The sequence below is a fragment of the Mobula birostris genome, chromosome 10 (assembly GCF_030028105.1).
Source record: "Mobula birostris isolate sMobBir1 chromosome 10, sMobBir1.hap1, whole genome shotgun sequence".
NCBI classification, from domain to species: domain Eukaryota; kingdom Metazoa; phylum Chordata; class Chondrichthyes; order Myliobatiformes; family Myliobatidae; genus Mobula; species Mobula birostris.
This window is the reverse complement of record NC_092379.1, coordinates 35,178,035-35,199,343: the sequence shown is the minus strand read 5'-3', so window position 1 is coordinate 35,199,343 and position 21,309 is coordinate 35,178,035. Positions and strand designations below refer to the sequence as shown.

Here is a 21,309-nt window from a genome sequence, read left to right as displayed (position 1 = left end):
ACCCCCGACATCCCCTTGTACCTACTTCCAAGCACCTTAAAAGTACGCCCTCTCGTTCTAGCCATTTCAGCCCTGGGAAAAAGCCTCTAACTATCCACGTGATCAACGCCTCTCATTATCTTGTACACCTCTTTCAGGTCACCTCTCATCCTCCGTTGCTCCAAGGAGAAAAGGCCAAGTTCACTCAACCTATTCTCATAAAACACGCCCTCCAATCCAGGCTTCATGCTTGTAACTCTCCTCAGCACTCTCTATATAGTATCCACATCCTGCCTGTCGTGAGGTGACCACAACTGAACACAGTACTCCAAGTGGGGTCTGACCGAGGTCTTATATAGCTGTAACATTTTGATGCACTATCAATAACTCCGAAAGACTGGAAGTAGAGTAAATATTGAAAGGCTTTTATTAGCAGTAAAATGTGATCTCCATCATGCTGAGTGTCTGCTCTTGGACTGAGAGGAGGAGCAGTGACACAATCGCCTTTATTTAGGGGTCTATGGGAGGAGCCACAGGAGCAGTCAGCAGAGGGACGTGTCCAGACAGGTAACCCAGTTACAACATATATATATGGTTTACCACACATTACCTCACAGCTCTTGAACTCACTCGCACGGTTGATGAATGCCAACACACCATGCGCCTTCTTAACAACACTGTCAACCTGCGCAACAGCTTTGAGTGTCCTATGGACACGGACCCCAAGATCTCTCATATCCTCCACAATGCCAAGCATCTTACCATTGATATTATATTCTGGTTTTAACAGAGAACTCCGGTGAGCTGGCCAATGATCAGTACAGGGATTATATTATTCCTGTAAGTATAGGAACATGGTTGAGGGATGGGAGCACAACGTCCTGGGTTACAGATGCCCTAGGGACAGGGGGAAGGGTTTGAGTGTTACACTAATCAGAGAGGGTATTACAAGTGACTGCTGAAGCTGGAATCTAGAGCGACAAACAAACTCAATGCAGATCTGTGAGAGGAAAGTGGACTGGATCAAAACCCTGCATCAGGGACTGGGATGGGGGGGGACTGTGGAATGGTGGAGAGAAAGGAGTCTGAGGTGACTGGTGCACTGATGGCAGGAGAGGAGCGAAGGAGGAGCAGAGACAGTGACAGGCAGAGGACGACAGGGGGAACGAGGAAATAACATCGCGAGGGAGATGGGACAAGGTAGGGACAGTGTGAAGGTGCGGACTGACAGCAGGAACACAAAGAGCTACAAGGGTTGGACTCTGATAAATAACGGAGGTGGTAACAGGTTCGGGGAGAGGGGTGAACACTAGATGAATCTAGACAGGGGAGAGAGAGTGTGAGTGAGGCGAAAGAGCGAGAGTGTGCGAGGGAGTGCGCATGGGGTGAGGGGTGGGATAATGGGCCTCGGCCTTTCCTATCAAAGTAACTGTACCTACCTCTGGAGATTTGTCTTTCAGCCCCACTCACATGCCGACTCGTGAAAATCTTGCTCTTTACATCCCTTTTTAACATCTTTCTCTCTCACTTTTAACCTCGGGGCTTTAGACTCCCCCGATGATGCGGGGGCAGGGGGAGGGTCGAGTAAGTTGGGGGATAGGGTTCAAGAGTGCGAGGTAATGTTGCAGCTCTATAAAACTCTGGTCAGACCACACTGGCGTCCAGCTTTGGTAGCCTTGTCATAGGAAGCATGGAGAAGATCTAGAGGGGACACAGGGGAGACTTGCCAGGCTGCTGCCTGCATTAGAGAGCGCGTCTTATGAGGAAAGGTTGAGTGAGTTGGGGCTTTATCTGTTTGGAGTGAAGGAGGATGAGAGGTGTCGATAGAGTGGACAGCCAGAGACTTTTCCCCAAGGCAGAAATGGCCAATACCAGAGGCATAATTTTGAGATGATTGGAGGAAGGTACACAGGTAAGATTTTTGTTTCACACACACAGAGTGGGTGGGTGTGTGGAATGCCCTGCCAGGCGTGATGGTAGAGGCAGATGCATTGGGGGCATTTGACAAATTCTTAGATAGGCACACAGATGATAGAAAAATGGAGGGCTATGTAGGAGGGAACGGTTAGATTGATCTCAGAGTAGGTTAAAAGATCAGCACAGCACTTTAACACAGTGCTTTAACGTTCTATGTCCTAGGTACAATTGCTCTGCTTAGTTTGCCAACTAACCAATGCACCATCATTAGCACTAACACCGCAAGACAAAGCTCACATTTTTATGTCATCTGCTAAACTTCTAGCCACATCCAAATCATGTACAGGAGAGTTCCAGCACAGATTCCTGTGGTACACCACGGGGTAATCACAAAAGCCGATCAGCATATCAACTTTGAACCCAATTTGTGAAGTTGCGTCAGATCCCTCGGTCTCTTACGCGTTTGGGGATCTTGTCAAAAGATTTACCGAAGTCCCTGTAGACAACACCAGCTGCACGAGTACACCCGTAACTCCAAGAAACTCAAACTGGCCGACAGAATCACCACTTGCACGCTGACCATTTCTGATGAAGCTCTGCCCAAGTGCAGCTGAATCCCGTCCCTCGGGACTTTTTACAACACCCTTTCTACCACTGATGTTAGATTCACAGCCCTGTAGTTAGCAGTTGCTGCCTTCGTTGAAGAAAGGCACCGTACTGCTGGGATCCAGTTACCTGGCACCTGTTCTGTGACAATTTAGGATTTTAAACTACCAGGATCCTTGGAACACACACAAAATGCTGGAGGAACTCTGCAGGCCAGGCAGCATCGATGGAAAAGAGTACAGTCGACATTTCCAGCCGAGACCCTTCGGCAGGAGTGGAGAAAAAAGATGAGTAGATTTAAAAGTTGGGGGGGGATGGAAGGTGAGTGGAGAAAGAAATACAAGGTGCTGGGTGAAACCAGGAGAGGGGAGGGATGAAGTAAAGAGCTGAGCAGATATCACAGAGTGAGAGAAGGTTTCACTGACTCCCGTCGAAAGGAAGCAGAGATCACGGAGGGGGTGCAGTGAGAGAGGGTTTCACTGAACTCTCAAAGAGACCTTGGGAGCTCAGTCCTTCCTTCCCATAACAGCCAAGGATACATTTCATCAGGCCTTGGAAACATTGCGTATCCAACCCCACTAAAGACTCCTAATACATCGGCTTCTTGCCCTGCTTGAGTGTTCCAACCATGTCCTTCTCTCAAACAACAGGAATTCTGCAAATGCTGGAAATTCAAGCAACACACATAGAAGTTGCTGGTGAACGCAGCAGGCCAGTCAACGTTTCAGGCCGAGACCCTTTGTCCTTCTCTCACTCTGTTTCTCACGAAGTTTTCCTGGATACCCCCTCCTTTGGGCCATTCCCTTTGAAATAGTTCGTGCTGATATCAGAGAAGTTGCGGTTCTGTACTGCTATAACCTGATAACTCGCACAACTGTGTTTTGCCTTTCTCCTTCGTATCCAGGACATCTTTGAGGAGCGATGCCTCAAAAAGGCGGCATCCATGGTGAAGGACCCCCGCCACCCAGGACATGCCCTCTTCTCACTGCTACCCTCAGGAAGGAGGCACAGAAGCCTGAAAGCACACACTCAGCGATTCCAGAACAGTCTCTTCCCCTCTGCCATTTCTGAATGGACACTGAACCCATGCTCTACTTCACTACTTTTTATTTCTGTTTCCGCACTATTATTTCATATATTTACTGTAATTCACAGTTTTCACTATTATTATGTGTTGCACTGTGCTGCTGCCACAAAGACAGCAAATTTCACGACATTATGCCGGTGACGTTAAACCTGATTCTGATATCCTTGCTCCTGTACCTCATGCTGAATACTGGGAGAGCTGTCACATGTGACCACTCCTAGGGACTACCTGTACTCTGTTACTTGAAGCTCTTTTTGCATATTCCTCCAAGGAATGTGTGGGCATCGCAGGTTGAAGTGGTATTTAATTCCTTTGTGGTGGGCTGCAGCCCTTGAGGTGTGGGTGCACCCACAATGCAGTTAGGGTGGGTGATCCAGGGTTCTCACCCAGTCAGAGTCAATGCCCTGGTTCAGATTTTTACTGCTATGCTGTAGGCATTTCATTTTAGCAGTTCTGTAAGAGCAATCTGTTCTGCTTTCAGCCTGTTTGGGTCTGAGCTGAGGAATGAGGTGTCATCCAATCAGGATGGTAGAATTGGGAGAAGGTGCTAGAGATTACTGGGCAGAGAGGTCTTTGTTTGGCCGGAGCTGGGAGAAGACAGGAGGAAAGATGGTGGACGATGCAGGGTGCTTTGTGCAGATGAATGGCTTCGAGGAGGAAGGACCAATAATCCCGTGGGAAAGCCTCTTTGTTCAAGATGGATTTCCAGTGACCTTCGGAAGGTGCTGTGTGCTTTCACGCAGATGGAGGGAGGGTCCAGCACGCGATTTACAGAGAAGTTCAAGATTTGAGCTCCACTGTATACGTGACTTTTTAAGTAGAATGGGCCCTTTTTGTTTTTTCCCTGTTTCTTTCCTTTAATAACTCTTTGCTTAAGTTAACATTCTTAAATATACTCCTGAATAATTCTATGCAGTGTACAATTTGTTATTTTCTGCTGACAGGCAATTGCCAGGGGCAGTAAATCACACAGCATTCACACAAACCGGGGTTTGGGTAGGTGAGACATCCCAACCTCACGGATTTTGCGGGACCAAAGTCACATACACCTCAGATGTACGAAGCCTGAGGTTTCTCCCCGCGGAGTCCAGTGGCTGTTTGCGAGGGGCTAAAAGGTTGCATTTCCAGAGACGCCCAGTGAAAAGGGGGTTTCAGAAGTAATGGCAATATATTTCCAAGTCCGGTTGGTGTGCAGCTTGCAGGTAATATTCCAATGTTTTGCTGTTCTTGGCTGTTTACATCAAGTTCAAGTTTAATTGTCATTCATGAATACCCATGAATACATCCAAACGAAACAGTGTTCTTTCAGGGTCAAGGTACAAAACACAGTACCAACAGTCATACACAGCACGTGGCACATATAGAGTAAAATATAGTCACACAACAAATACAGTCCAAGTCCCTGAGTCCATGAATGTTGCAGCAGTCTGTAGTTGAACACGTACATCCTGCCTTCTGCCAAGCAAACACTTTGGGGGAGAGGGACAGCACCAACGTTAGCTTAACCGATGCGCTACACCACCTCCAGTGCCAGCTCTTGATGCCTGTCTCCTGGGTGGCTGCAAACAGGCGGCCCCATGGCTTGAGGCCACATCCGCTCACCCTGCAGGGGTGTCAGTCACCCCTGCTGCCAGCCCCTGTAGTCCGCAATAAATCAGAAGACCAGACTTGCAGCATTACACATTAGCAATGCTCAACAGGGTTTTGCAATCACAAGAAAAGAGACTAAGACAATTGCTTGCTGCCAGTCTGCACGCCAACGACATTGCTGACTCTCTGACGCGGGGAGCAGAACGATCTGCCCCAAGTCCAGCTTCTTCAGATTCTACGCCGATGGGTTAGGCCCGCAGCACTCTTTAAGTGCTTAACTTCCAGCAGGGTCTTGAGATCGCAAAGAAATAAACAAAAGATAGTAACACGTTTGGCTGGCCCCGTAGAACCCGCCGCGCCCCAGCACACCGCCATCTTACTGGAAGTTCACCAGTAGAGGCTTGTGGATCAGTAAGGTGTGTCCCAGAATGTCCTCCTCCTCGATATTTCAGTAATAAATCAATATTACGGTGCCACGCCCACCACACCATTCACTGAGTGAATCGTTCAGCCATTCAACCCTCTCTATGACAGTAACAATATCACCCTCCTGTGAGCTCATTTGCTTTACTAGTAACGTTGCTTACACCTAAATAAATATAATCTTGCATTTCTTATCAGACTGACTGGGGCTTGCTTTGTTTCCCTTCGATATTTAACTGCACGGCCACCTCAACTGTAAATGTGGCCTGTGGCCCATCCCTATGAGTTTGAATCCCAGCGAGCACTCCCGCAGGCTGTTAGCCCTGTTTTGGTCCAGCCCGCGCAGGCATATCTTTCTGAGGTGTTCCTGCTGATCCAGAGGTCTAAAGTTCAAAGTACATTGCTACCAAAGTATGAACTCCATATACAAGCAGGAGATTCGTCTTCTTGCAGGCAGCCATAAAGCAAAGAAACACAAGAGAATCCATGGAAAAAGAAAGAATCCTACACAGCAAAGACTGTCAGACACACAATGTGCCCAAAAAGAACAAATCGGGCAAACAAGAATAAAAAAATAGTAAACCAGTAAGACACAGAACATGAACCGCAGGGTCACTGAAATTAGGCCCACAGGCAGGGAGCCAGTTTAGATCAGTAGATGGCTGCAGGCCACAGCAAGGGAGTCAGTTCTGTGCTGAGAGAAGTGAAACCAGTCCAGGGGCCCAATGGTTGCAGTCCACAGCCAAGGAGCCAGTTCAGCATTTTATCTGAGCCAGGGTCCCAATGGTCGCAGGGCACAGCCAGCAAGTCAATTCAGTGCGGAGACAAGTGCTGACAGTGACAGTCGGTTCACTGCTGAGGTGTGTAAAGCCTCACAGAGAAGTTAGTCTTTCCCCCTGCGACTCCTTAAACTTTTTAGCCTGGCTCGTTGCTGAAATCGACTGAACACCACTTCATTTTCCCCTCTCAGGCCACTCTCATCCAACCTTAAGTCCACTCCCAGCAATGGCCGCGGCCGCTGCATCTGCATTCTTGAGAGTCCAGCTTGCCAAATCCTTGAGGATACCGCAAAAACGCCAGGTCGTGCAGACCTCTCGACACCCTCCAGAGCCTATCAAGCTCCACTTTAAATACACCCAATTACTTGGCCTCCCATCGCCGCCTGTGGCGATGAATTCCCTAGACTCACCACGCTCCGGCTAAAGAAATTCTTCATATCCGTTCTAAAGGGATATCCCTCTGTTCCAAAGGCTGTGCCCTCCAGTCCTAGACTCACCCATTTTTAGAAACATCCATTTTATCTAGGCATTTCAACTGAATCTCTCCCTCACCTTGTCCAAACTCCAGCAAAGCCCAGGCCCATCAAATAAATCCAGGGAAAGAAGTTAATTCTGCATCTGGAATGACTGTGGGGGCCTTTAAGTACACTTGTAAATTGAAACTAGTTGCGTCAAAAAACTTACAATTCCCTCAGCCAGATAATGTATAAAGTCCATTTCAAGGTACTCAGATCTCTAAGCAAAAGACAGAGCCATAGTCCACTACAGCACAGAAACAGGCCCTTGTGAAATAAAACTTGAAAGCTGTAAGCCATCTGGTGGGTCAACAGGTCATTAAATCAGTTGTCCTTCAGCTAACACCATCAGTCCATTTCCGCAGGGACGGTTAGGAACTCTGCTCCACGAAATCATAAAAAGTCTCGTCCTCAACTCAATTTTTACTCCAGACACCTTGCAGATTAAATACAAAACACCACTACACCTCAGCAAATAACGCAAGCACAGAAGCTCGTATCAAGCAGATGTCAATATTGGAAGGAGCAGCTTTGGCAAAGTGTTAATTGATTTTTTGCAGAATCTAAACATTCACTAAGAATATATTAAAAGAACATTTTAAACAAATCCATAGTATTTTTGTTAAATTCTTTTTTCTTTTGTGTGTGTTCTAACTGTACGTTTTATTCATGAAATATTTTAGCAGCTTGTGAAGTGTAATGGAAGTATTGTCAAAGCTATACTCACGTTAATGTAGAAGAGGGTGGTCATTCTGTGAAGGTAGTTGGGGTCACTGGCCATGGGCAAGTACATTGTCAAAGCTATACTCACGTTAATGCAGAAGAGGGTGGTCATTCTGTGAAGGTAGTTGGGGTCACTGGCCATTGCAAGTACATTGTCAAAGCTATACTCACGTTAATGCAGAAGAGTGTGGTCATTCTGTGAAGGTAGTTGGGGTCACTGGCCATGGGCAAGTACATTGTCAAAGCTATACTCACGTTAATGCAGATGAGTGTGGTCATTCTGTGAAGGTAGTTGGGGTCACTGGCCATGGCAAGTACATTGTCAAAGCTATACTCACGTTAATGCAGAACAGGGCGGTCATTCTGTGAAGGTAGTTGGGGTCACTGGTCATGGGCAAGTACATTGTCAAAGCTATACTCACGTTAATGCAGAAGAGGGTGGTCATTCTGTGAAGGTAGTTGGGGTCACTGGCCATGGCAAGTACATTTTCAAAGCTATACTCACGTTAATGCAGAACAGGGTGGTCATTCTGTGATGGTAGTTGGGGTCACTGGCCATGGCAAGTACTTTCGGCACAATGGTGGATTCTGCCCAGTCTTTGCCAAACTTCTCCACCAACTTGGTCAAGTTGTTGGTTGCGGCCTCGCGAATGGCGTACACTGCAAGACAGCATTCACAGGTCAAGAAATGATCTGATCGCCGTTACTACTTGATTTTCAAATATGTACCTTGCTGATAAAATACAAAGTTCCGAAATGAAATGCTCGTACCACCTTCTTTAAAGTGTAGACCTGTTCCATACCAAGTTACACACAATGGAGGAAATTATGCACTTGGAAAGTAGCATTTTAATATACTTATTTATTATTAATTATTTATTGAGAAAAAGCGTGGAACATGCCCTTCTTGCCCTGCGAGCCAGCCCCGATTAACCCTAGCCTAATTATAGGACAATTTACAGTGTCCAGTTAAGCTACCAACAAGTAGGTCTCTGGGAGGAAACAGGAGCACCCGGAGGAAACCCACGCAGTCAGGCTGAGAACATATAAATTCCTCACAGGTGGCAGTGGGAATCGAACCCAATTGCAAAGTGTTGCGCTAACCAGACGCCACTGTGTCGCCCCATTAGATACTTAAAAAATACTTCGAATAGATTACCATTATTTATTACTTAGTAGTCTGATTGGTCATTGTAAACTGTCCTGTGATGAGGCGAGGGTTAAATCGGCCGGTTGCTGGGCAGTGCGTCTCGTTGGGCCTGTTCCATGCTATTCTCGAATAATTAAATAAATAAACGTATCGGTCAAAGTCAAGTCTGTTTCTTGTTGCCATGTCTACAAGTGTACGACAAGATTGCTTGCAGCAGTAATAACTGGGGGAGGGGGCGGTGGTGCAGGTGTTTGGATTATGATGGTATTGGGCAGGAACCTGGGAGTACAAACTGGGATGAATGCGCTCAGAAACACACAATTGAAAAGTGGAAGTCATTTTGGGCTTCACTTGGATGGAGCTCTGCAGAGTTTTGTCCCACTGAGACAGGGAAAGAACAGAAGGGTGAAGGAGCCATGCTTGACAAGAGATGCGCAACAGCTAGTCTAGAAGCATAGGATGCAAAGATCAGCCTGGGCTCCAGAGGGTTACAATGTGGCCAGTAAGGGAGTTAAGAATGGACTTCGGAGAACTAGGAGGGGCCACGAGAAGGACTTGGCGAGTTGGATTCAGAAGAACAAACTTGAAGAAGAGGAGGATGGCCAGAGTGAGAGTCTGGGCCGGCCAGAGCTAAAAGAGGCAAAATGTTTGGAGTCGGTGGACTTTGGGGGAGATCCGCAATGAATACTTTTCTTTAGTAATCACCAGTGAGAGGGACCTTGATGCTTGTGCGGGCAGTGATATGCTGCAACATGTTGACATTGAGAAAGAGGATGTTCTGGAATTTTGAAAAGCCCTAGGATAGATAAGTCCCCGGGGCCAGATGTGATATACCCCAGGGTTACTACGGGAAGCAAGGGAAGAGATTGCTGCACCTTTAGTGACGATCTGGGCATCCTCACTGGCCAGTCCTCACCGGAGGAAGTACCAGATGATTGGAAGTTGGCAAATGTTATTTCCTTGTTCAGGAAAGAGAGTAGGGATGACCCTGGGAATTATAGACCAGTCAGTTTTACTTCACCGGTGGGCAAATTATAGGAGAAGATTCCTACAGACAGGATTTACAAGAAGCATAGTCTGATTCCGGAGAGTCAGCATGGCTTTGTGAGGGGCATGTCGTGTCTTGAGCCTGACCCAATCCTTTGAGGATGTGACAAAGCATGATGAAGGATTTTTGGTTAGGCACCTGGCAGGCTCACTCAGCATCATGGAAGCACCAGTAAGATGACATGGACAACTTTGAAGGACTTTCGTTCAACAGAAGTAACGATTCATCAAGGCGATACTCACCGCGATCCACCAGCCACGTCATGCACAAGGAGTTCAACTTCTCATCAAAAAACTCCACTCCCTAAACAGGTTTTGACAAAAGAAAGAATGTTGATAAAATAACCCCTCGAATTTCTAGTAGAACATGCCAACTTGCCGCATTTGCATTCTAGCCGTCTTCACCTTTCGCTACTTACCAGTACAGTTTGCTAACTCCTTTGAGCCAATGGTGAAGGGGTCACACAAGAAAGACTGGCAACATGCTCTAATAAACTGCACAAAACTAGATTGTGCCGTGGCAGAAGGCTGCACAGAAGATACCCTATCTAAGGTACTTGCATCTAGTATTTTGACTATCCTTAATTAATTTCTTTGTGTCAATACCAGGACTATGATCCATGAAAAATAGGAAAAATCTTAAAAGTGTCCGATGGTTCAATGCAGACAGTAAGAACGTTACTAACCACTATCGGTGGCGTAGCAGTTGGCGTGACACTATTACAGCTTGGGAATTCTGATGTCACCTGTAAGGAGCCAGTACATTTTCCCTGCGGAACGCGCGGGTTTCCTCTCACAATCCAAAGGCGCACCAGTTGGGAGGTTAATTCATCACTGTTACCTGTCCCTGTTTAGGCTAGGGTTGGATCAGAGATTGCTGGGCAGCACGGTTCGAAGGGCAGGAAGGGCCTTATTCCTCCGTGTACCTTTAAATAAATAACCCAGTGAATCCTATGCTACCACATCCACAGCAGGGTGCTATTTCAACTTTACGATTTAAATGTAATTATGCATGTGCTGGATTATTTAGATTACAGATCCCACACTCCTGACCCGCACAGTATCTCTCTTCGACATGACAGTGCACCATTCTACATTCACGTCTCCCATGTGGTTAATACATTCCACTTTCTACATTCAGTCACTGGGAACAAGTTAGCCTTTGCATAATTCTCAGGTTACTTTGCTTCATATCCAGCACAGCTAACAATTCCCAGGGTAACCACGTGGCTGAGTAGTCCAACCACAAGCTCTGCCCGTGACTCTGACTCAGACCTTGACAACTCTTTACCATAGAAAGTACAGCACAGAAACAGGCCCTTTGGCCCTTCTTGGATGTGCCGAACCATTTTCTGCCTAGTCCCACTGACCTGCACAAGGACCATATCCCTCCATACACCTCCCATCCATGTATCTGTCCAATTTATTCTTAAATATTAAAAAAGAACCCATATTTACCACCTCGTCTGGCAGCTCATTCCATACTCTCACCACTGTCTGTGTGAAGAAGCCCCCCCCAATGTTCCCTTTAAACAATTCCCCCCCTCACCTTTAACCCATGTCCTCTGGTTTTTTTCTCCCCTTGACTCAGTGGAAAAAGCCTGCTTGCATTCACTCTATCTATACCCATCATAATTTTATATACCTCTATCAAATCTCCCCTCGTTCTTCTACGCTCCAGGGAATAAAGTCCTAACCTATTCAACCTTTCTCTGTAACTGAGTTTCTCAAGTCCCAGCAACATCCTTGTCAACCTTCTCTGCACTCTTTCAACCTTATTTATATCCTTCCTGTAATTTGGTGACCAAAACTGAACACAATATTCCAGATTCGGCCTCACCAATGCCTTATACAACCTCATCATAACATTCCAGCTCTTATACTCAATACTTTGATTAATAAAGGCCAATGTACCAAAAGCTCTCTTTACGACCCTATCTACCTGTGACGCTACTTTTAGGGAATTTTCTATCTGTATTCCCAGATCCCTCTGTTCCACTGCACTCCTCAGTGCCTTACCATTAACCCTGTATGTTCTACCTTGGTTTGTCCTTCCAACATGCAATACCTCACACTTGTCTGTATTAAACTCCATCTGCCATTTTTCAGCCCATTTTTCCAGCTGGTCCAAGTCCCTCTGCAGGCTCTGGAAACCTTCCTCACTGTCTACTACACCTCCAATCTTTGTGTCATCAGCAAATTTGCTGATCCAATTTACCACATTATCATCCAGACCATTGATATAGATGACAAATAACAATGGACCCAGCATTGATCCCTGTGGCACACCACTAGTCACAGGCCTCCACTCAGAGAAGCTATTCTCTACTACCACTCTTTGGCTTCTTCCATTGAGCCAATGTCTAATCCAATTTACCAACTCTCCATGTATACCTAGCGACTGAATTTTCCTAACTAACCTCCCATGCGGGACCTTGTCAAAGGCCTTACTGAAGAACATCTACTTTGCGTTTGCACACCGAAACTGAGAGCGATTTGCTTCTTAAAACCAAATACAAACTAAATCGGTATGATACAGGAGAGCTTAAGTAAGCTACAGAGAGTTATAAAATTAGTCAGCTCCATCATCTGCTCCAGCCTCCATATTATCCAGGACATCTTCAAGGAGTGGTGCCTCAAAAAGGCAGTGTCCATCATTAAGGGCCCCACCAGCCTCTTCTCATTGCTGCTACCAGAAAGGAGGGACAATTTGTCTGAAGACACACACTCACTGATTCAGGAACAGCTTCCTCCCCTCTGCCATACGATTTTTGAGTGGACACCGTACCCATGAACACTACCTCACTACTCCTGCTAGTTACCAACACAGAGGAGGAATCTACAACAACCAGTTTACAACCAGCACGTCTTTGGGATGGAGGAGGAAATCGGAGTGCCTGGCAGAAACAGAGATCAGGAACGACTCTTCAGCCAGAGGGTGGCGAATCTGTGGAATTCACTTCCATGGACAACCGTGGAGGCCACGATATTGGGTATAATTAAAATGGAGGCTGACAGGCTCTTCATTAATCAGGGCGTGAAAGGATACGGGGAGAAGACAGGAGAATAGGGTTCAGAGGGATCACAAATCAGCCATGGTGGAATGTTGGAGCAGACTCAATGGGCTGAATGGACTAATTCTGCTCTCAAGGTCATTTGCTTCCAAACAATTGGTTTATTGATCATTACAGAATATCTCTCTGGTGCTTCCCTCTCCCTTCCCCTTTTCCCAATCAAAGATTCAAAGGTTCACTTATTTGTTTTCAAACAACTCTTTATTGCTTTTACAGAATGAAAAGTAAACACATTCGATCATCCATAGGTTTGAAAGTGCAACAAGGTTAAAGAAAAAGGGAAAAATAAAATACATCAGAAATAAAAGGAAAAACAACGCACAAAAAAAGCAAACACCGGCCATTAAAAACAAGCTGTCAATTCAATTTGTTACTTTCATCATCCCAAATATTGTTCTCCAGAAACTTGTAGAAAATATCCCAAATTTCCCGACATTTGCCAAGTTGGTTTTTCTGTGATGTAGTTGATCTTCTCTAGAGCAAGATACGAAGTCACTCCTTTCAGCCATTGTGAAAGTCCACTGGTTGTGGGTTTCTTCCATGAATAGGCTATGCAACGTCTGGCTTCCAAAAAACAAGTATTAAGCAGAGACCTTGCACTTTTGGAGGTTAGAAAGTCCTTTGGATAAATGTTCAGAAGACTTAATTTAGGATCAATGAGCACCTTTTTTCCAATAATCTGACTAATCAAATCCAGCACCTTCTTCCAGAAGCAGATTATCTGGGGGCACTCGCACATACAATGGAACAGAGACCCCTTTTAGTGATTACATTTAAAGCATGTGTCTGGAATGTTGGGGTTAAAGTGACGAAACCTGACTGGAGTAATGTGCTGTCTGGTTATCCGTTTAGAATGAGTGTTCACTGACTGGGTTTGAACTAAGGAACAAGCTTCTGACCACTCTTTTTCTGACAGATTCTCATGCAAATCAGTTCTCCATGCTTGTAGCATGTTGTTTGATGATTCTTTGCATTTACTTGCAAACAATTTGTATGTAGCCCCCTGGTAAGACTCAGACTCGCTCAGCTCGCTTTCGTCTAGGGGGAGCAGCCTTCAGCCCCGCCAAACGGGGAGATCAAGTTTGTGTGGATGCTGTGTGATGTACCCCACACCGCCAATTAACAGACAGTACGCCATATGCGATTAAATGATTACACTTTATAAGTATTTCTTGGTGATGGGTTAGTAGAAACAAATAGAATAAAGGTGCCAAGTCAGTAACTCTATCAGTTCGGTGCACACTCGTTGGAGCTCTTACAGAACCGGGTCCCCCTTCCTCCAATCAATGTCCTCCGAACTCCACCGACCCACGAATGGGACCACCCTCGGTGATCCACCAAACACTCCACACGAGTCTGTCCTCGCCTCCTATCCTCGCTGAAGACCCTGGGCCTCGGACTCCCGCTCGGGGTCCGTGCCGTTGCCCAGCTTACAGCATCTCCCTCCTCGCATCTCCTCTCTCTGTCCCCATCATGCCTTCTGCCCAAAGCCCACGAAAAACAATAGCTTACAGACACACAAGAAAGAATACCATCTATCCCAATTGGTTAGCAAATGAATACAATTCCTGTATCAGTAATTATAATCCAAACAAGCTGCTCTAGAGAACCACTGTCTCAGCAGTTAACAGTACAGAGAAGCCATTTTATTAGCCTTAGCAAGTAACATAAAAGAAGAAACCCTTTCATGTATAATTCAGACACTTGTCCCCTAGCTTCAGATAATTTCAGAGTGATGTCTTCTAGGGTAAATAAAGGAGGGAGCTTCAAACTGTAACTTTGCCTGGACATAATAAAACTTTGCAACTAAAGGTATTTAAAAAAGTGTTCTGTTGGATTCTATATGTGGCCTTGAGTTCTTCAAAAGACATAAATGAATTGCCATTATAAAGATCAGACACCTTAGCTATGCCTCGGGGCGACCAAGTTTTAAAACTAGGATCCGCTCTGCCGGGCTGGAGCTATCATTACCAAAGATAGGAGTAAACTGGGATAACTGTGATGTCTCACCCATTTACGCAAGAGCATCGTGCCAAATCATTATTGTATTTTTTAAGAAAGGGATTTTAGATTGTGTGACCAGGTTTTTCTTATTTGCTGAATACATATATAGTTCTAGAGGGATATTGATCAACTGGGATTCCATTGAGACCCAAGGAGGGGAGTGATCCTTAACAAAATAAAACATTCCTGCTCTAATTTGGGCCGCCCAGAAATACCATATAAGATTTGGTAGCTGTAAGCCACCTCTATCATACGGCAGATATAACAGGGAAAGCCTGAGTCTTGGACATCTATTATTCCAGATGAAATTAGAAAAAATTTCTTTAATAAATAAAAGAAAGAGTAAATAAGTACATAGGGATTGGATAATTATGTCTGCGGGCAGGAGCAAGCATGAACAAATTAGGATATAAGCACCTGCAATGGTTGATACTTAGGCTTATATATAACATTTTGGACCAGTGGAAATGGTCCAGAAGGGTTATATGGAAACTATTATTACCATTTTTCTTAACAACTAATTCCATTACTGAGCCTAATTGGTTAGATTTACCACAGTACATAATTATCTACTTAAATGTTTATTTTCCTTTTATATCTTCTCAATGTGTACTTAAGAATGTATAAATAATTGTAGTTTTATACATATAAAAAAATGGAAAAGGTTATATGTGTGAAAAAAGTACATGATATTTGTGAATTCCTTATCCAAATAAAAATAAAATTTAAAAAAAAATAAATAAAAGAAAGATGATGGAGGAGAAAGTGGGATAGATTGGAAAAGGTACAGGAACTTCAGTAAAATTGACATTTTTAGAATGTTTATGCGTCCAATCAAATTTATGAGCAATTTCGTCAATCTGTTTGTAAGTTGAATAACTGAGTCTGTGAGAGGGTTATAATTAGTTGGGATAATTTTATCAATAGTAGGAGTAATTTTAACACCCAAATAGGTAAACCTTGTTCTGACAAAATGACATCATCCATGTACAGGGCTATGCAATGTTCTACATCTCCTATAGTTATTCCTGCTATGTTAGCCTGTTTTCAAATTGCCACAGCAAGTGGCGCAATGGCCAGGATAAACAGGAGGGGAGATAGGGGACAGCCCTGTCTTGTTCCCCGTTGGAGTTTAAAAGATGCCGAAAAAAGCCCATTAGTCAAAACTTCAGCCTCTGGGTTAGAATATAGAAGCTGTATCTTAGAAATTTTCCCCCTATTCCACTCCACTCTGTCGAAGGCTTTCTCGGCATCCAATGACAGAATAGCACTATCAGAGCTTCCAGATTTTTCATAAAGTATATTAAGCACTCTTCGAATGTTGTGGAAACCCTGCCTTCCCTTACAAATCCATTTTGGTCAGGGTGGACCATTTTTGGCAACAGTGATTCCAGCCTCCAAACTAATACCTTACAGAGAATTTTGAGATCATTGTTCAGATGTGAGATTGACCAAAAAGATCCACAAAGGGATGGTGGTTTTCCAGGTTTTAATAGTAGTGTGATTGCTGCCATATTAAGAGAGGAGGGAAGGGATCCAGTGTCAAATGACTCCTGATACATATCAAGCAGAGGTGGTATTAGTTTAGTCTTAAAGATTTTATATATTTCAATCGGAATCTCCATTGGGCCCAGGAGTTTTCCCTCCCTTCATGTTAGTTATAGCTGCAGATAATTCTTTAGCCTCTAAGTTAAACTCCAGTGAGGTCAAGGACGTTTCATCTCGGGGTATAAATTGTAACAAGTCGAGAAATTCCTTTTGTATTTGTGGAGCTGAATCTGAATATTCTGAGCTGTACAGATTTTGGTAAAATCTCAAAAAGATATTGTTTATTTCCTCTGCGACAACCGTTGTCACCCCCTCATCTGATTGTATGGAGTCTATTGCCCTTTCTGTTTGGATCTGTTTGATGTGCAGGCCAAAGGCTCACTTATTATCATGTACAACTCTGAGATTTGTCTTCCCCAGATAGCCATGAAACAAAGAAAAAACATGAAAGTCATTGAATAGCATCCTGATCATCAGCCCCCCCCAAAACCACCCCTCCCTCCACACAGGAAATGGAACAGCAACAACCCCAGCCCACCCCCCACACAAAAACCAACAGAACATTTTACCCCCAAACACCCTCCCCTCGCACAACAAAATGAAAAGAAACAGACAATATAAAAACAGAATATAAAATCCGTAAGTCTGACAAAGTCCGCAGTCCATAAACAGGGGTCTAAACCTGATGGTCCCGACCAGGGGTTTCCACCCCTGCTTGGTTAATGGTCAATTAAAAAAAAGGTTGGGAGTCCCGAGTCTAAAGTAAGACTACCCATGTCAGTGGGCTACAAGTATAATTGTTACTATCGCACATTTGCTTCTGGTGCAAAAGGAAAGAAGATGTTCAAAGTTATTTCCGTCTTTAAACTAAAGTATCAATTTGATATGGGCAATCATTTCCATTCTGCAAATCATCCATATGGAAGCATTGCTAATAGACTATAAAAACATTTTAGAATAAACCACCCACCAGCAGCCCTGCAAGCAGAGGCATGTACTCGATTATCGCAAGGCGCACTCTCCATTTGGCATCTTCTGCTAATTCTACAATGGCTGGCAGGAGAGACTGTGATAACTGGTGAATTCCAACAACTTCATTCACGCAGTCCAGATTGGAGATAATGTTCAAACGGACCTCAGGGCACTAGGAAGGAAAGGCAATTTTCTGAGTATAGCAAAGGTGAAAAACATTCATACTGCGAACGCTGTCTGACAAACACGCTGGCGCTCCCCAGACTCTCTGCTTTCAAAGTATCATCTTGGATATTTATGAAATATTAATCCCACAAAAGAAATATGAATGCCACTTTCACACTTACAGTACTTAGGCACATGCACATCTAGCCAAGGTGCCAAAGACTTTTGCACAGAACTGTACTTGCCAACGTGCAGTGGAGAGCAAGTTTGTAAATCTGGCGGGAGCACAGGATGTTGGGAATGGTGAGAGTGGAGCACCCACGGGAGGGGTGTGGGACAGGTGGCTGAGGTGGAGTGCCAGGGGCAGGAGGGGGTGGCGTGAATGCAGACACACTCAGCCCTGAGAACACTAGCAAGGCCATTTGATTCCAAACAATAGGTTTAATGGTCATTACAGAATGTCTCTCTGGTGCTTCCCGCTCCCTTCCCCCTTTTCCCAACCAAAGAGTCAAAGGTTTGTTTATGATCAAAGCACGTATCCAAATACAACCCTGAAATTGGTCTTCTCCAGATAGCCACGAAGCAAAGAAAGAACATGAAAGTCATTCAGAGAGAAACAGGAAACCTACACCTCCCGAGCCCTGGTACAAAAAATAATGGCATCCTGATCATCTGATCCCCAAAACTACCCCTCCCTCCACACACAAAACGGAATAGCAACATCGACCCCCCCCAATCCATCCCCCGCACAAAAAACGAACAGAGCATTTTACCCCCAAACACCCTCCCCTCGCACAACAAAACGAAAAGAATAAGGCGATGAAAAAAACAGAATATAAAAACCCTAAATCTGAAAAAGTCCACAGTCCATAAACACAAATGCAGAACCACGATATCATCCTACGCTATCACCGACATTCACCAAAAGAGGGGGACAGGGACACAACTCCCCTCTCCCTGCCCCCTGCCCACTCTCAGTCCACATCAGAGACCCATATCAGACATCTGTGAGGTTTATCATCACTCACAGATGTCAAGAAATTTGATTTTTCTTTGCGGCAGCAGCAGCACAGTGCAGTATATAAGAATTACTACAGGACCGTGCAAAACTCAGACACCCTAGCTATATACACCAGCCTAAGACTTTTGCACAGTACTATACATTATGGTCCAAGTTATGGTCACAGTATGCCAAAAATTCGAGAATCAGTTAGCAGAAGTGAGTGCAGTTGCTTTTATTAAGGAGAAGGTGCTTGGGAAGCTGAAAGTTTTGAAGGTAGTCAAGTCACCTGGACTAGATGGGCTACACCGCAGGGTTCTGAAAGAGGCAGCTGTAGAGATTGGGGAGGCATGAGTAATAATCTTTCAAGAGTCATTAGAATCTGGAATGGTTCCAGAGGACTGGAAATTTCCAAATGTCACTTCACTCTGAAGGGAGGGAGGCAAAAGACATGAAACTATAGGCCCTTCAGCCTGACTTCAGTGGTTGGGAAAATGTTGGGAATCCATTAATAAATACGAGGCTTCCAGTACTTGGAAGTGCATGGTTTCCTTTAGGGGAAATTACAGGCAGGATACACAAAGGAGGGTCAGTGGATGTTGTTTACTTGGAGTTTGACAAGATGCCGCACATGAGACGCCTTAACAAGTTAAGAGCCCATGGTATTACAGAAGATGTCCTAGTAAAGATAGAAGATTGCCTGACTGACGGGAAGCAAAGAGTTGCAAATGAAAGGGGCCTTTTCTGGTTGACTGCAGGTGACCATTAGTGTTCCACAGGGGTTGGTATTGTGACCGTTTCTTTTCAAGCAGATGTCAATGATCTGGACAACGGAATTGATGGCTTGGTGGTCACATTTGTGGATGATACCAAGATAGGTGGAGGGGCAGAGAGTCTGTAGAAGGACTTGATAGATTGGGAGAATAGCAAGGCAGTGGCAGTTGGAATATACTGCACTGACCAAAAGTGTTTCTGGTAGGTAGGATTCCTCAGCCTTGGGCGGCAGCCCGCTTAGGAGAGGGAAAACCCTGATTTTAAACCTCCACTGCCTTGCAGTCATGCCCACCCATGGGAAAGGCTTTGGGGGCAAACCCCTAAGGCAGTTTGATGTCGTTTACAGCTTCACTCCGGCAACCTCTGCGATGACACTGGTGCCGAGCTGTATTGGCGCTTGCCCTTCCCTTCGACAACATGAGTGACGTGGAGAGGGGGAGCCTGCTGCAGGGGCAAGAGCCGGTCCTTCAAACCTTCCTGCCCAGGAGAGGACACAGTCCACCAGAGGCACAAACCCATCATCCCCGGGATCGAAGGGTGCCTACTACCAGAAACGTATGGCCATGCACTTTGGTAGAAGGAGTAAAGACGTGTACTATTTTCCAAATGGGCAGAAAATTCAGAAATCAGACGTGCAAAGGCAATTGGGAGACCTCGTGCAGGGTTCCCTAAACGTTATCTTGCAGGCTGAGTTGGTGGTACGGAAAGAAAATGGAATGTTGGCATTCATTTTGAGAGGACTAGAAAAGATATAAGGGTAATGCTGAAGCTTTATAAGGCATTGGTCAGAACGCAGTTGCGGGTATAGTGAGCAGCTTTAGACCCTTTATCTAAGATGTGCTGGTATTAGAGAGAGTTCACGAGAATGATCCTGGGAGTGAAACATACAAGAGGAGTGCTTGACGGCTCCGGCTCTGTCCTCGATGGAGTTCAGACGGGAAGGAAGAGGGGTGAATCTCATTGTAACTTATGGAATATTAAGAGGCCTAGAACAGAGAGGAGGTTTCCTGTGACCAGAGGGCACAGCCTCAGAATACAGGGACGTCCATTTAGAACAGAGCTGAGAGGAAATTTCTTCAGTGAAAGGGCGGTGGATCTGTGGAATCCATCAACGCTGATGGCTGTGGAGGACAAGTCACTGGGTATATTTAACGTGGAGGCTGACAGGTCCTTGATTAGTCAGGGTGTTAAAGTTTACGGGGGAGAAGGCAGGAGAATGGGGCCGAGAGGGTAATAAGCCAACCATGATGGAATGGCTAAGCAGACACGATGGGCTGAGTGGCCTAATTCTGTTCCTGAGTCTTAATTGTCCTTTATTGTCCATTCACTCTCCCTGAGTGCAGGCGAGCTCCTCGGGAGGGCCATGGGAGGAAACAACGGTCATTTTGTGAAAAGCTGCATTTCACAAAAGAAAAACACTTGAATTTCTGCGTTTGAGAAATCTTTCTGCACCTTTGGCATAAATAGATGCAAAATACTAATTACTATTAAATTATCCAACAGTTCAAATCATGATTCGGCAGGCTTTTTTCTTGATTTCATTTCAAACTAACAAATAATTCAAGGCTTGAATTAACAGCTGACAATTTGAAGATGTACACTTGGAATCTGTCAGCTGTGCCTGGAAAATCGAGGCATTTCCGACATTTGGGGAATCTTCTGAGGTGTAGCACATGAAGGGAATCAAGTCTGCAGACGTTGGAAATCCAGAGCAATTCACCCAAAACGCTGGAGGAACTCAGCAGCTCAGGCAGCATCTATGGGAATGAGTAAACAGTCGGTGTTTCAGGCCGAGGCCTTTTATCGGGACTGTAAAGGGAGGCGGAAGATGCTAGGATATAAAGGTGAGGAGAGGGGAAGGAGGCCAGCTGGAAGGTGTTAGGTGAAGACAGGTGGGTGGGAAAGGTCAATGGCTGGAGAAGAAAGCATCTGAGAGAGGAGAGGAGAAGAGAGTGG

General features: G+C 45.1%; 1 protein-coding gene across 1 annotated transcript in view; it reads right to left on the bottom strand.

Moving 5' to 3' along the window:
• The window catches only part of LOC140203573 (uncharacterized), a 50,340-nt gene that overhangs the window by 10,421 nt on the left and 18,610 nt on the right, over positions 1-21,309 (bottom strand). The window contains exons 11-13 of the mRNA XM_072269619.1: positions 17,413-17,586; positions 10,060-10,120; positions 8,125-8,279 (exon numbers count right to left, since the gene is read on the bottom strand). Coding sequence (XP_072125720.1) covers positions 8,125-8,279; positions 10,060-10,120; positions 17,413-17,586 — 390 coding nt within the window. The remainder of the gene's footprint in view (positions 1-8,124; positions 8,280-10,059; positions 10,121-17,412; positions 17,587-21,309) is intronic.